Source organism: Manacus vitellinus, unplaced genomic scaffold (genome assembly GCF_001715985.3).
Source record: "Manacus vitellinus isolate BGI_N305 unplaced genomic scaffold, ASM171598v3 scaffold_95_pilon, whole genome shotgun sequence".
Lineage (NCBI taxonomy): Eukaryota > Metazoa > Chordata > Aves > Passeriformes > Pipridae > Manacus > Manacus vitellinus.
Genome location: NW_021940896.1, coordinates 428,773 through 440,386, shown reverse-complemented (window position 1 = coordinate 440,386; position 11,614 = coordinate 428,773). Strand labels below are relative to the sequence as shown.

Here is an 11,614-nt window from a genome sequence, read left to right as displayed (position 1 = left end):
CCCTGTGTGCAGGGGGCAGTGGGCAGGCTGTGACACCCTCTGTGTGCAGGGGGCAGTGGGCAGGCTGGAGCTGAAAGCATCCCCTCTTTTGTTTTTCAGGTTTGCGATATTCAGAGCCCCGGCGGGTTGCCAGCCCCCGCCCCGTGTGCCGGCCCCGCATGCACTGTGCTGGTGACCCCCATCCCACCACAGATCCACCCTGGAGCTGGCCCCGGGGGTAAGGTACTGTGCCACCAACACCTCCTTTTTAGTATCTTACAGTACAGTGTTGCATAATTTGCTAAGCATTTGAGTCTTCCTGCTCCTCTATTTTATGGGACACAAGTAGATCAGACATTAGAAAAACACGGAGAATTGTCAAAGCATGGGACTTATCTTGCCCTCGTGTTGTCCCTCTGGCTCCTGTGGTGGGTGTGATATCACCAGCATAGTGCATGCTGAGGCATCACATGGATTGGGAGCTGGCAATCCACGGTGAATCTGGACATCACACACCTGAAAACAGCCAAGGAAGGTAAGTTTAACACTGGAGCTGTGCTGAGTTTTCCTTTAGACCTTGTTTATTCAGGAGGATTCAGCATATATTTATAAAGGTTCTCTGCTGTGTTTTTTCCCTCACTTTTAAGTGACAAGATAATAATACGTAGTGTTTCTGGTGGACAAGTCAGATCTGGAGGACACTTTGATATTCCATTGACAGAAAGTAAACATTCCTGTTGCTGTGAGCCATCCCTGGGAAAAGCAGGGATAATTTAGCACTGATGGGGTAGCAGTGATTGAAGTCATATTACTAAGACAATAGAATATTTTCATGATCTGCTTTTAAGAAAAGTAACATTTTCTAATCTGACAAAGATTACTTGTCCTGCTATGTTGGTTGCTGTCCTCTTATACAAATGTGTTTAAAAAATAGATGGAAACCATGAAATTCCCTTCATTTAAGACAGCAATTCAAGCAGCAGCAATTGCCAATTCAGTGTGTTTTGTTGTGGTGGTATTTGAAACAAAAGGCACATCTTACAGATAATAGTCTATATTGGTATCATTTTCTCAGTCCAGTTTATATTTTCCAAATTTCATTGTATTACGCATTTGTTTTTGTAGAAAAGTCATTCCAGAGGCCCGGGATACACAGACTTCCTGATAGGTTTCCATTTTTTTTAAGCTGAAATTGTAAAGACTGAAGGTCTTTGAATATACACAGGATGGTTAATGTGTGGGAGCAACCATAAATTTTAAAAGTACTGCTGTAAATTTGCCCCTCTAAGACACAACTCCCCATTTTTTAAAGGATATTGAAGATTTGGGGGCTTTACTTGAAATCATAGAACCCAGTATGTGAGTGTATGTGCTATATTCATATTTTGGGTGGGTTTTTTTTCTGAAAATATTCCTATAAAAATTGAAAAAATCATCATTTTTTCCCTTTACGTGATTTTTGTTGCATTGCAGTTGATCTGAAGGCAACTATCTGAAATTATGTGGGTTTTTTCTTACATTATTTCACCAGCTCCACAGTGGTGCACAGTCACTGGCCCACAATACTAGTTAAATAGTTGGAAATTTTGCCATAAAGAAAACTTCTTATCACATATGTGATTGCCCCACTGTTCTGCAGGAAGTTACCATTGTTAAATAACCTCCCAATAAAGAAATACTCATTTCTGTCAAACAGATAATGTTATAAAATTATAATGTTACAACATTATAAAATTTAGGAGTTTAGAAAAAAGTTGGTGTTGCTTGAGTCGAAGATTTGAAAATAACTTTATTACCACCTCCCAATTCTAAATTTACAGGAACAGCTTACAGTTAGTAAGCTTTGAAATATTCTCTCAGGGTTTTGGCAGCATTTCTAGTCATACAACTCTGTATGAGTTGTGAGTTACCTCCAGTCCTTCAAAGACTCAGACATGCAGTGGAAATGGTCATTGTACTAAAATCAAACAGATATTTATCATTTTAAAGAATATGGATAAGAAACTTATATAAATGACTTTAATAAAAAACTTTTTATAAAAGCCTTGCAGAAAAGAAAATGGTCTTTAATAAATTCAAGCATAGTAAATGTATGGAAATACTTTTTCCAATATAAGTATATTTGAGCATCTCCACTTTTCCTTTTGGAGTTCTAATAACTCCACCATGGCAGCATAACAAATGTCAGTTTGTTACAGCAGGTGCTGTAACACTCCCAAGTGGATATAAAAGTGTTCTAATAACCTGGTGCTGGTAAACTTGAGTGTCAAAGGAATATTCCAGGCTCTGTGGCTCTCTCAGCTCTGGTGTCTGACTCTTCTGTCCTGCCAGGTAACATGAACACCATGCACTACATGTCAGACTCTCCCAGATTAAGGTGATGATGTTGCTGGCTTCAATTTCAGTAGATATTTAGAATGGGTTTTATTTAAAAAAAAAACAATTTCCCAAGCAGATTTTTAATTTTTTTTCTCCTGATCCAAGTTTAGTATTTTTTCAGCATTGGACTTATTCTGTTGTATACAAAAACCCCCAGCTAAACCAGCATTTTTGAAGTGTTTTCCATTTAATTTTCTTACTTTACAGAGGTTCTAAAATTAAAAGAAATACTTCCTTGTACTTACCTACATTTTGTCTAGTCGTGTCCTCAGTGACTTCTGTGCTCATGTGCTGCAATCCAAGGTTAGTGAAGCAGAGATGAGGTTTCTCAGTGCTGTGGTAGTTGGATAGTGTTCTGTGGAACCCTGTCTGTGAGTGGGAAGAGCTCAGTTTGGGATTGCTGGGGTGGATTCCTGCCCTGCTGCAGGAGGGGCATTCCCTGGCAGGCTCTGACCCTCCTCGTGGGACTGCCTGGAGTGTTAAAGGCTCCAGTAACTCCAGTTCAGCCCAGTGCTGGTTAAAGCAGCTCTTGGGAGCTGTCACCACTGCCCTGGGGCAGGAAACTGGGAGGGCACTGGGACCAGCCCAGCTCTCCCCAGGTGAGCCAGCCTTCCCTCAGGGATCAGAGCCCTTGGGATCCACACGGAGTCCTGGAAGCTGCTGTCACTTTAATGCTCAGTGCCACCATTTTTTTAACTCGTGTACACATATTTTAATGTCCTGTGTGCAGTAAATTGCTGTTTCCCTGGAATGGGTTTAATTCTGTGGGATTCTCCTCCATTTCCAGCCCTTCGGTGGGTGTTGAGCATCGCACAGGTTTGTGCTGCCCATCTGCACAGGAGCTAATTTTATCCCCCAGGAGAAGTGTCTTGGTACATATGTCAGAAAGATGCTTAGTTCAGTGGCCTTTGTGCTGGCAATTTGGGATAAATCTTAGGACATCTATGAGAATGCCCTTTTTACCAAAATAGTGCTGCTTTTAGTAGTTTGAATGTATTCTTTGTTGTACAAGTACAATGAGTATTTTGAATATATAGCCCAAATAATGTGTACATAAAGGATGAGAAGTCAATCTCACATAGCAGTATTTGGATTTATTGTCACTGCATCATTTAATCAGCTCTATATTATACCATAATCTTCATTAATACATTTTCAAGTGATAAAGTGGATAAAGTCATAATTTCTTTTAGGAAGAAGATGTCAGATTTTTGATGCACACTTTAACTGGGAATATACTCCAAGTCATCACACTTGGCTAGTTTCAGCTACTAAATCTGAGTCACCAGTGTGTCAGAGTACTGAAACTTTTGGGGACTCTTAGACTGTAACAGGCAATTCTGAGTTAGTTTTTAACATTATTGGATAGATGTGTAATTATTGATACGTTTTTGCTCTCTAAATGTAATAGTTTCAGCCATAACCAGTTGCCTCATTCCCCTTGATGACAGGCTCCCTCTTGTGTCCTTCATTCTGTAGTTCCTGCTGTGTTTCCTGAGTTGCAGTAAAATGATACTGAACTTCTGGAATCTCCTTGAGCTGTTCTGTAAAGGCCACTTATGAATACAAACCTTTACTGTGCATGGGGAGAATAGTGGAGAAAATCATGCTGCTGGTTACTTTGACTTCTGAAAATGTGTTTGAACCTCATTATTGTTCTCTTCTCGTTACAGTGGATGATGTTGGGGAGAAGTTGGACCACATAGGAAGCACTCCCTTGAAGATCAGCACCGAGGTGGCAAACGATGACGTTGCCAAAGATGACGGGTTTGGCTCAGAAGTTATCAAAGTGTACATATTTAAAGCTGAAGCTGAAGATGATGTTGAAATAGGTACCTTTAAATTCTATTTATTCTTCCAGTAGTGTGAGGAGTTTCAGGGTGTTTTTGTTTGTTGTTCTTTATGCCACGTAACCCAGTGAGTGGAGTGTTTTGTAGGACATGACATGGGGATTGTTCAGGTTTGAATTTTTCAGGGTACACTGAGAGACCTTTCTCCTCCTCTGTTCTGGAGTATCAAACCTGTGTGGTTTTGTGACAGACCTGAATGTAAAAACACTTAATTGGAATTTTATGGAAAAACAGTTTTGTTGTAAATAGGAAAAAAATACTTAAATGTGAAATTAAAGATGACTTTGTTCACATTTACTTAACATGTGTAACTTTATTATTTCTTTTTGTTAAAGGTGGGACAGAAATTGTCACTGAGAGTGACTTTCACAATGGCCATTCTGTAGCTGGAGTGATTGAACAAGGAGGTGTTGGGAGAATGCAGCGAGAAAAAATGGTTTACATGGCTGTTAAGGACTCCTCTCAGGAAGATGAAGATATTAGTAAGCATAACAAGAAACATTTTTGTTTCTCATGCTGTTTGTACACCAATATAACCATCATTCCCAAGGACATTTTTAATTTTTTCTGAAGGATTCTTCAGCCTGGAGTAGTAGAAAACTAAGCTCATCTTCCCTAAAAAAAAAAGCAGGCAATGATTATTTTAAAGTGTTGTGGATAGTGCACTTTGTGCATACTGTGTGCAATCATTTCATTATTTATATTAAATTTAACGTGTCCATGGATGAGGTTAATGAGGTTAGTCAAACTTTCATTTTTCTGTTTTCCTCCTGTGAATTAAGCAGCTTTCTGGCAAAGTAGCAAATGCCATCAGTTGCAAGTTTGTAAGTTTACATGTTTGAAATTCTGTTGGTATTTGGTTTGGATTTGTATTTATTGATAAGTGTTTTCTCTCTTTAAGGAATGTCTGAATAAACAGTGATGCCCTAAGGGCAGAGGTGGTTCTAAATGCCACAGGAAGAAAAGTAGTTTATAATGGGTGTCAAGCAGAGTGAGAGCAAATTTAATGAAGGAAAAGTTAGGATGAACAGAATAAAACTGAAGATTTATTCTTCTCCCCTCGTCCAGGCTGTGCTGAAATAGCAGATGAAGTTTATATGGAAGTTATTGTAGGTGAAGAAGAAGCTACATCCCTTCCAGACACCCAGCTCGAGGACTCTGGCGTGAATAAAACGTTTGTCCCTGTTGCTTGGGCTGCTGCTTACGGTAGGAATCTGTATTTCCTGAAATCCCATCCATTATTCCCTCCCTCATCCAGCTTCCAGAATCTCTGGGCAAATGTGACAATCTCTCACCTTGTTCCAGGAGTTTGGAAACAGCTCCTCCTGATCTGTGTTTTGTTTCATGAAGTAGAAAGGAAAGCTGTTAGGAGGGGTTTTATGCTGTTCCTGATCCCAGCTCAGACGTGTGTGGGGTTTGATGGTTCATGGTGGCTGTTGAAGATCTTAGAACAAGAACAGCCTTAAGTATTTTACATTGGCTGGGGGTAAGGGGGAAAAAAACTGATGTAGGAATAAATGTGTAAGCATGTTCCTCATAATTTCAGTTTGTGCAAGTGTTCTAAGCCTGTTAGTCCTTCAGGTTAGAAACAGAAAGAAAAAAGGGGATTTGTTCTCTGTAGCCATGTTTCAAATTGTGAAACTGTCTTAGGATATATTCTGAATTCTATCTATTCTTTTATATGATTTTCTTGGATTTTGGTGCGTTAAATGTTTGTTAAGAGGGTATTGGGTCGTCTGTGGTTTATGTTACAATTAAGTAATCAAGTCAGTTAAAATTCATTGGTGTGATGATGTGAGCCTGGGTTGATGAAAGGGTTCAGAACCACAGAGCTTTGACACATAGCAGTGAACACTTCCAATGCAAAATGAGGAATACACTCCTAAGGTGTTCCTTGTACATCTTCCAGAACTTCACAGGGCCTCATGTAGATCAGTGCTGAGAAGCTGATCAGGGCCAAGTCCTCTTATCAGCCTGGTCCTACTCCAGAAAGATAACGTGCTTCCATCTCAGGAACATTGCAGATAACCTCTGGGTTGGTATCTGAGCTGATAGATGAGGTTAAAAGTTTGCAGAAACAAGCATGTTGATTTTGAAAAGCAGAAAAGCCAGCATGGCAAGCATGCAAGCACAGATTTAGTGGATATTAACTCTCCACAAAGATGAGATTTTGTTTCCTGGGGCTCGTGATTACAGAACACTGAACTGACTGTGAGCTGCACATCTCCCTTTGGACGGTGTTAAGCTGTTATTTATTACCTAAGTTAGTTTTCTCTCATTATCAGACTTTTGAAGCCATCATGTTTAAAAATAATTTTAATTTATAATGACTAAAATACCATTTTCTGCAGGAGATGAAAGAAGGCTTCCCCGAAGATACGAAGATGGTCAAGCGGCAGGTGAGAACTTGTAACAACATTAAAACTGCTGTGCTGTCCTTGAAAATATGTGCATTTATGTGTCAGGGAATTCTACATTGAAGGACTCCATAGTCTTTCTCTACTATTTTGAGTTAAAGCAATTCTAGATATCTCTAGGCCTTTGGAGGGGTGGGAAGTTGGGAGGCACTGCCAGGTTGTTAAGGCAGTGTTGCAGACAGAGGAGGGATAATGCAGCTCTTAAGAAGTAAAAATAAGTTAAGTAGAAGGGAACAACCAGCATAACTCATAAGAAATTAATGTGTTGAGAAGTAAGAAAAATCAAGGAATATATTTAAAAATTAATCAGTATTTAAGCAATTATATTCCTGACTTTTGCCAGGAAAGAGAGAGTGCTTTATATTGGCATTTCTCTTCTTTATGCGTGTTCATGGTAGAAGAAAGGGCAATATTTGTTTTTAAAATGCTGCTGTGCAATTCCAGTCATCAGTCCCAAAGAAACAAGTTGTTTAAGGTTTTTTACGGTGTCTAATTTTTGTTTCTAGGAAATAACTTGGATACACGATTAGAAAACAAAAACGGTAATGCAACACAGTACCTGCAGATTTGTGATAGCATTGGCACTAATAGAGTGCTCAAACAAAAAGCCAAGAAAAGGAGGAGAGGAGAGGCCAGGCAATGGCAAACAGGTAAACACTGGATGGCTACGGTATTGTCATGGAGTGCCACCTACTCCTGTGCTATTCCTTTTCTCTTTTTTAAGCTGATGCAGAATTAAAAGCTCTAAATGATGATTTGCATATTTCCTGTGTCCTTCCCCCCTCCAGTTCTGTGCATAGAAAATGTCGTATTTTTGCTATTCAGAGTCAGTACACTCAGGGCTGATGCAATTCATTGGAATGTTGCAAGCTATTAGAAAGTAACCATGGCTATATTCACTGCACATGTGATAATTCCTGATCTGTTGGAGCAGTTCCTAAAATTATATAAACTATAGGTGCTGTGGATTGGTTGTTTTTAAACTACTGAACCACTCTCTCTGCTGCAAGTGTAAGTGCATGAATCTGAACAGCACTTGGCTGATTTAAAACTTCATCAGTAAATGTGTTTCCTTCATAACTTGTTTTTGTTTGTTTAAAAACAGCTGTTATAATAGGTCCTGATGGACAGCCCCTAACAGTTTACCCTTGTCATATTTGTGGGAAAAAATTTAAATCCAGAGGATTCTTGAAAAGGCATATGAAGAACCATCCTGATCATATGATTAAGAAGAAGTACCAGTGTACAGACTGTGACTTTACAACCAACAAAAAAGTAAGTTTCCACAATCATCTGGAAAGCCATAAACTTATAAATAAGGTTGATAAAACTCACGAGTTTACAGAGTACACGAGAAGATACAGAGAAGCGAGCCCCTTGAGTTCCAACAAACTCATCCTGAGGGACAAGGAGCCCAAGCTACACAAGTGCAAATATTGTGACTATGAGACTGCAGAGCAGGGACTACTCAACAGACATCTGCTGGCAGTCCATAGCAAGAACTTCCCTCACGTGTGCGTGGAGTGCGGGAAGGGATTCCGCCACCCCTCGGAGCTCAAAAAGCACATGAGGACCCACACGGGGGAAAAGCCATACCAGTGTCAGCACTGTGTGTTCAGGTGTGCTGACCAGTCCAACCTGAAAACTCACATCAAAACCAAACACGGCACTGACCTGCCCTTTAAGTGTGAGCACTGTCCCCAGGCCTTCGCCGACGAGAAGGAGCTGCAGCAGCACATGGAGTTGTTCCAAGGGCACAAGACTCACCAGTGTCCCCACTGTGACCACAAGAGCACCAATTCCAGTGACCTGAAGCGACACATTATCTCGGTTCACACGAAGGACTTCCCCCACAAGTGTGAGGTGTGCGAGAAGGGCTTCCACCGGCCCTCGGAGCTCAAAAAGCATAGCGAGACCCACAAAGGGAAAAAGATCCACCAGTGCAGGCACTGTGACTTCAAAACCTCAGATCCTTTTGTACTTAGCGGGCACATCCTCTCCGTTCACACCAAGGACCTGCCTTTTAAATGCAAACGGTGTAAAAGAGGCTTTAGGCAGCAGAACGAACTGAAGAAGCACATGAAGACCCACAGTGGGAGGAAGGTGTACCAGTGCCAGTATTGTGAGTACAGCACCACGGACGCGTCGGGCTTCAAGCGGCACGTCATCTCCATCCACACCAAGGACTACCCCCACAGGTGTGAGTATTGCAAAAAGGGCTTCCGCAGGCCCTCCGAGAAAAATCAGCACATCATGAGGCACCACAAGGAGGCCATAATGTGACAGAGGAGCTGCAGGAGGAGGCGGTGTAGAAACTGTGATAATGCTAATTGGGGAAAAAAATAAATCTCACGAACTGTTTCTCCTGGTTTCAAAGCTTGATATTAAACCATAACTTTACATTCTTTGTATTAAAAGTCTTAAAAGTATTAGGGTTGGCAGGGGATCTCATAGCCCTATGATTGTTGCTTATCAGAACCTAAAGAGCACTATAGAATGGAGAGGTTGGATGAATGTCTTAAAGTTGCAGGAAGATGGATGAATGTCTTCAGGTGAATAGTATTTCCCATGGCTAAGTACAGAAGACAGAGCAGAGCTCACTGTGTGACCCATTTTGTCAGTAACATTTGTCTCCAATATGAAAACAGTTCGGAGTCTTGGTGGGGTGAGTTACAAAAGGTTTGCAAAGGAGCCCAGTCTTCACTTCTTGTGCAGTTTTGAACGGGGGGTTTTAGTCAGTCACTTCATCCCAACGTTTTAATTGTGCCTAGAAATTGAATTTCAGAACTGCTCAAAGTTGGGGGGGGTTGTCCCTTGTTTGGTTTGATTTTTTTTTTTTTTTTTTTTGAACATTTCATCAGGAAACTTTTTGGTTTCCTTTATTAGTTTAGGTCCAAGAAGCATTTTTTTACTGGTTTTCAAAGCTGCTAACCTATTTTATTGCAGGATTTGATGTTTGAAATAGAGCACTATGTTATGGTCTCAGAGGTGGTGTTCTGGTGCTAGGGTTAAAGATATATATGTACATAATTTCCCTTTTTTTATCTGAAACTACAGTTGAATGTTGTTCAGTATGGCACATATAACAAAATTAACTTTGAATTTGACTTTTTTTTTAAGGATAAAATGGATGCAGCTCATAGTGTTGTGACAACACTAGTTTTTTTCTCGCTACTTTAAAAATCTTCTTTAAAAAAGAATATTAAAAACAGTTGAAAACTGTAGAGTTGTTTTTTTTTTTTAATTAAAATTCAAAGTACTTAGAAGTTCTTTAGGACAGTGTTCTTAACAGGTATGACAATTACTGTCCTACCTCCTAATAGGAAATTTTCCATATAGACATAAAATTGCACCTTTCAGTGGATTCTTTTTTAAAAAAAAAAAAGATCTATACCATGCTATAAACATGCATTTTCAATCTGTAAGAAAGTATATATGCAGTATTTAACCAGAAAAATCTGCTGCCACTAGAGTTTGGAGGTGGATCTTGAGTTTACAGTGTATACATTTAAAATATGCATCCCTTTACAATGCTTTGTGTTAGCATGCTGCAGATCCAATGGCGCTTATATAACGAGCTGGTCTAGGGCTATTTAATGAAAAACCTGGTCATAAATGTTATGCATATAATGTGTATTTTTTACTTTTTTAGTTGCTTCATGTTTGCACACAGCTGTTCACATGAGAAATTGTAACTTCATGCTATATTGTGGCTTTGTGTTCCAGATAATGTTCATATTTTGGTTTTGTTTTTGCACCAGATGAGAATCAGTTCCTTGAGAATAAATTTTTTTTATATTTCTAAACTTCAGAAAGTTAAATTTGGGAAATCTCTTAGACAAATATGTGTTTTATGTGGCTATAAAAAATGATGTACACGCTGTAAAATAAGATTGTCACTGTTCTGTGGGATTATTATTTCTAAATGTGTTACTCATCGTAACGGGCATACAATAAAACGCATCTCTTGCACTCCAAAGTTTTTGGAGTTTGCTTTTTATTTATGGTGTTTAGGAAAGTCTCATTCTGTGGAAACTTACCTGATATTTTTAATTGCATTATTCACTGATTAGTATGTAATAACATTGAACCAGAAGCAGGTTACTGGAGGTATATTTGTCAGACTGTTGGGGGGAGAGCTTTGGCTTTGATTTGACTAACCCTTTAAACTTACAGCTAATGTGCTTATTTTGTTTATTTCTCGAATTATTCTCAAATGTGATACTGACATTCCTTTGACATTATTTTTCCTTTAAGAGAACGTAAAGCTTCTCACATGTTTTGGGAAAACTCAGGTAGGTGTTTTTTTTCCTTTTTATCTGTGTAATAAGAACAGCTTGCAGAGTGAAATAGTAAAAATGCTGCTATCCTAAAGTCCCTCTCTTTTTAGGATACTTGAATTACAACATCAGTAGTAGATTAAAAACTTGAAGAAGGAAGTGTGATTTTAAATGAACAGTTGACCAAGGATTTCCAACAGGCTTTGAGCCACTGAACTCGTAGGTTTTGCACCAAAAAGGAGAAATTAAGCAGGCAGAATGTATTTATCTTCTCGTTGCTGCTGCTTTGCTTTGCAGTCAGAGGTAGCATTCAAAAAAAAAGTTGTGCTTTTCTGACCATGTTAATGCTTTGTTCCTATTGTGTTGAATACTTGGACTGAAAGAGTTTCTTTGTAGCAGCTCGAAGATGATCACCCTGGCTCTGTGAGGAAGCCCACGGCCCTGCTGGCTCATTTTCCCCACCTTACAGGTGGATGGAATAATCAGGTAATAATTCTGTAGCAAAGCAAGGGGTTGATTGCTGTTCTTGACATAAGATTTTACTAGAAAGTGGCATTTTAAATCTTCTGAAATGGAAGAATAAAATGTCACCTGACTCTTCAGCAGTTTAAGACACAGTCCCTTTTCAGTGCACTTTCCCAGTAAACATTGAAAAGAATTTTGGTGACTGTTGTGTTGTCACCATGGAGGTGTCACAACTCTAAAAATG

The 11,614-nt window shown here is 39.4% G+C and overlaps 1 protein-coding gene across 2 annotated transcripts in view; it reads left to right on the top strand.

The window, feature by feature from the left end:
• The window catches only part of ZNF711 (zinc finger protein 711), a 16,555-nt gene extending 5,951 nt beyond the window's left edge, over positions 1-10,604 (top strand). Inside the window, exons 3-8 of one of the 2 annotated variants that reach the window (XM_008922209.2) lie at positions 4,032-4,190; positions 4,544-4,690; positions 5,277-5,414; positions 6,560-6,607; positions 7,132-7,275; positions 7,731-10,604. In XM_008922209.2, coding sequence (XP_008920457.2) covers positions 4,032-4,190; positions 4,544-4,690; positions 5,277-5,414; positions 6,560-6,607; positions 7,132-7,275; positions 7,731-8,908 — 1,814 coding nt within the window. In that variant the 3' untranslated portion in view covers positions 8,909-10,604. The remainder of the gene's footprint in view (positions 1-4,031; positions 4,191-4,543; positions 4,691-5,276; positions 5,415-6,559; positions 6,608-7,131; positions 7,276-7,730) is intronic. The other variant, XM_018086456.1, reaches the window with a different exon arrangement.
• The last annotated feature ends 1,010 nt before the right edge of the window (positions 10,605-11,614 follow it).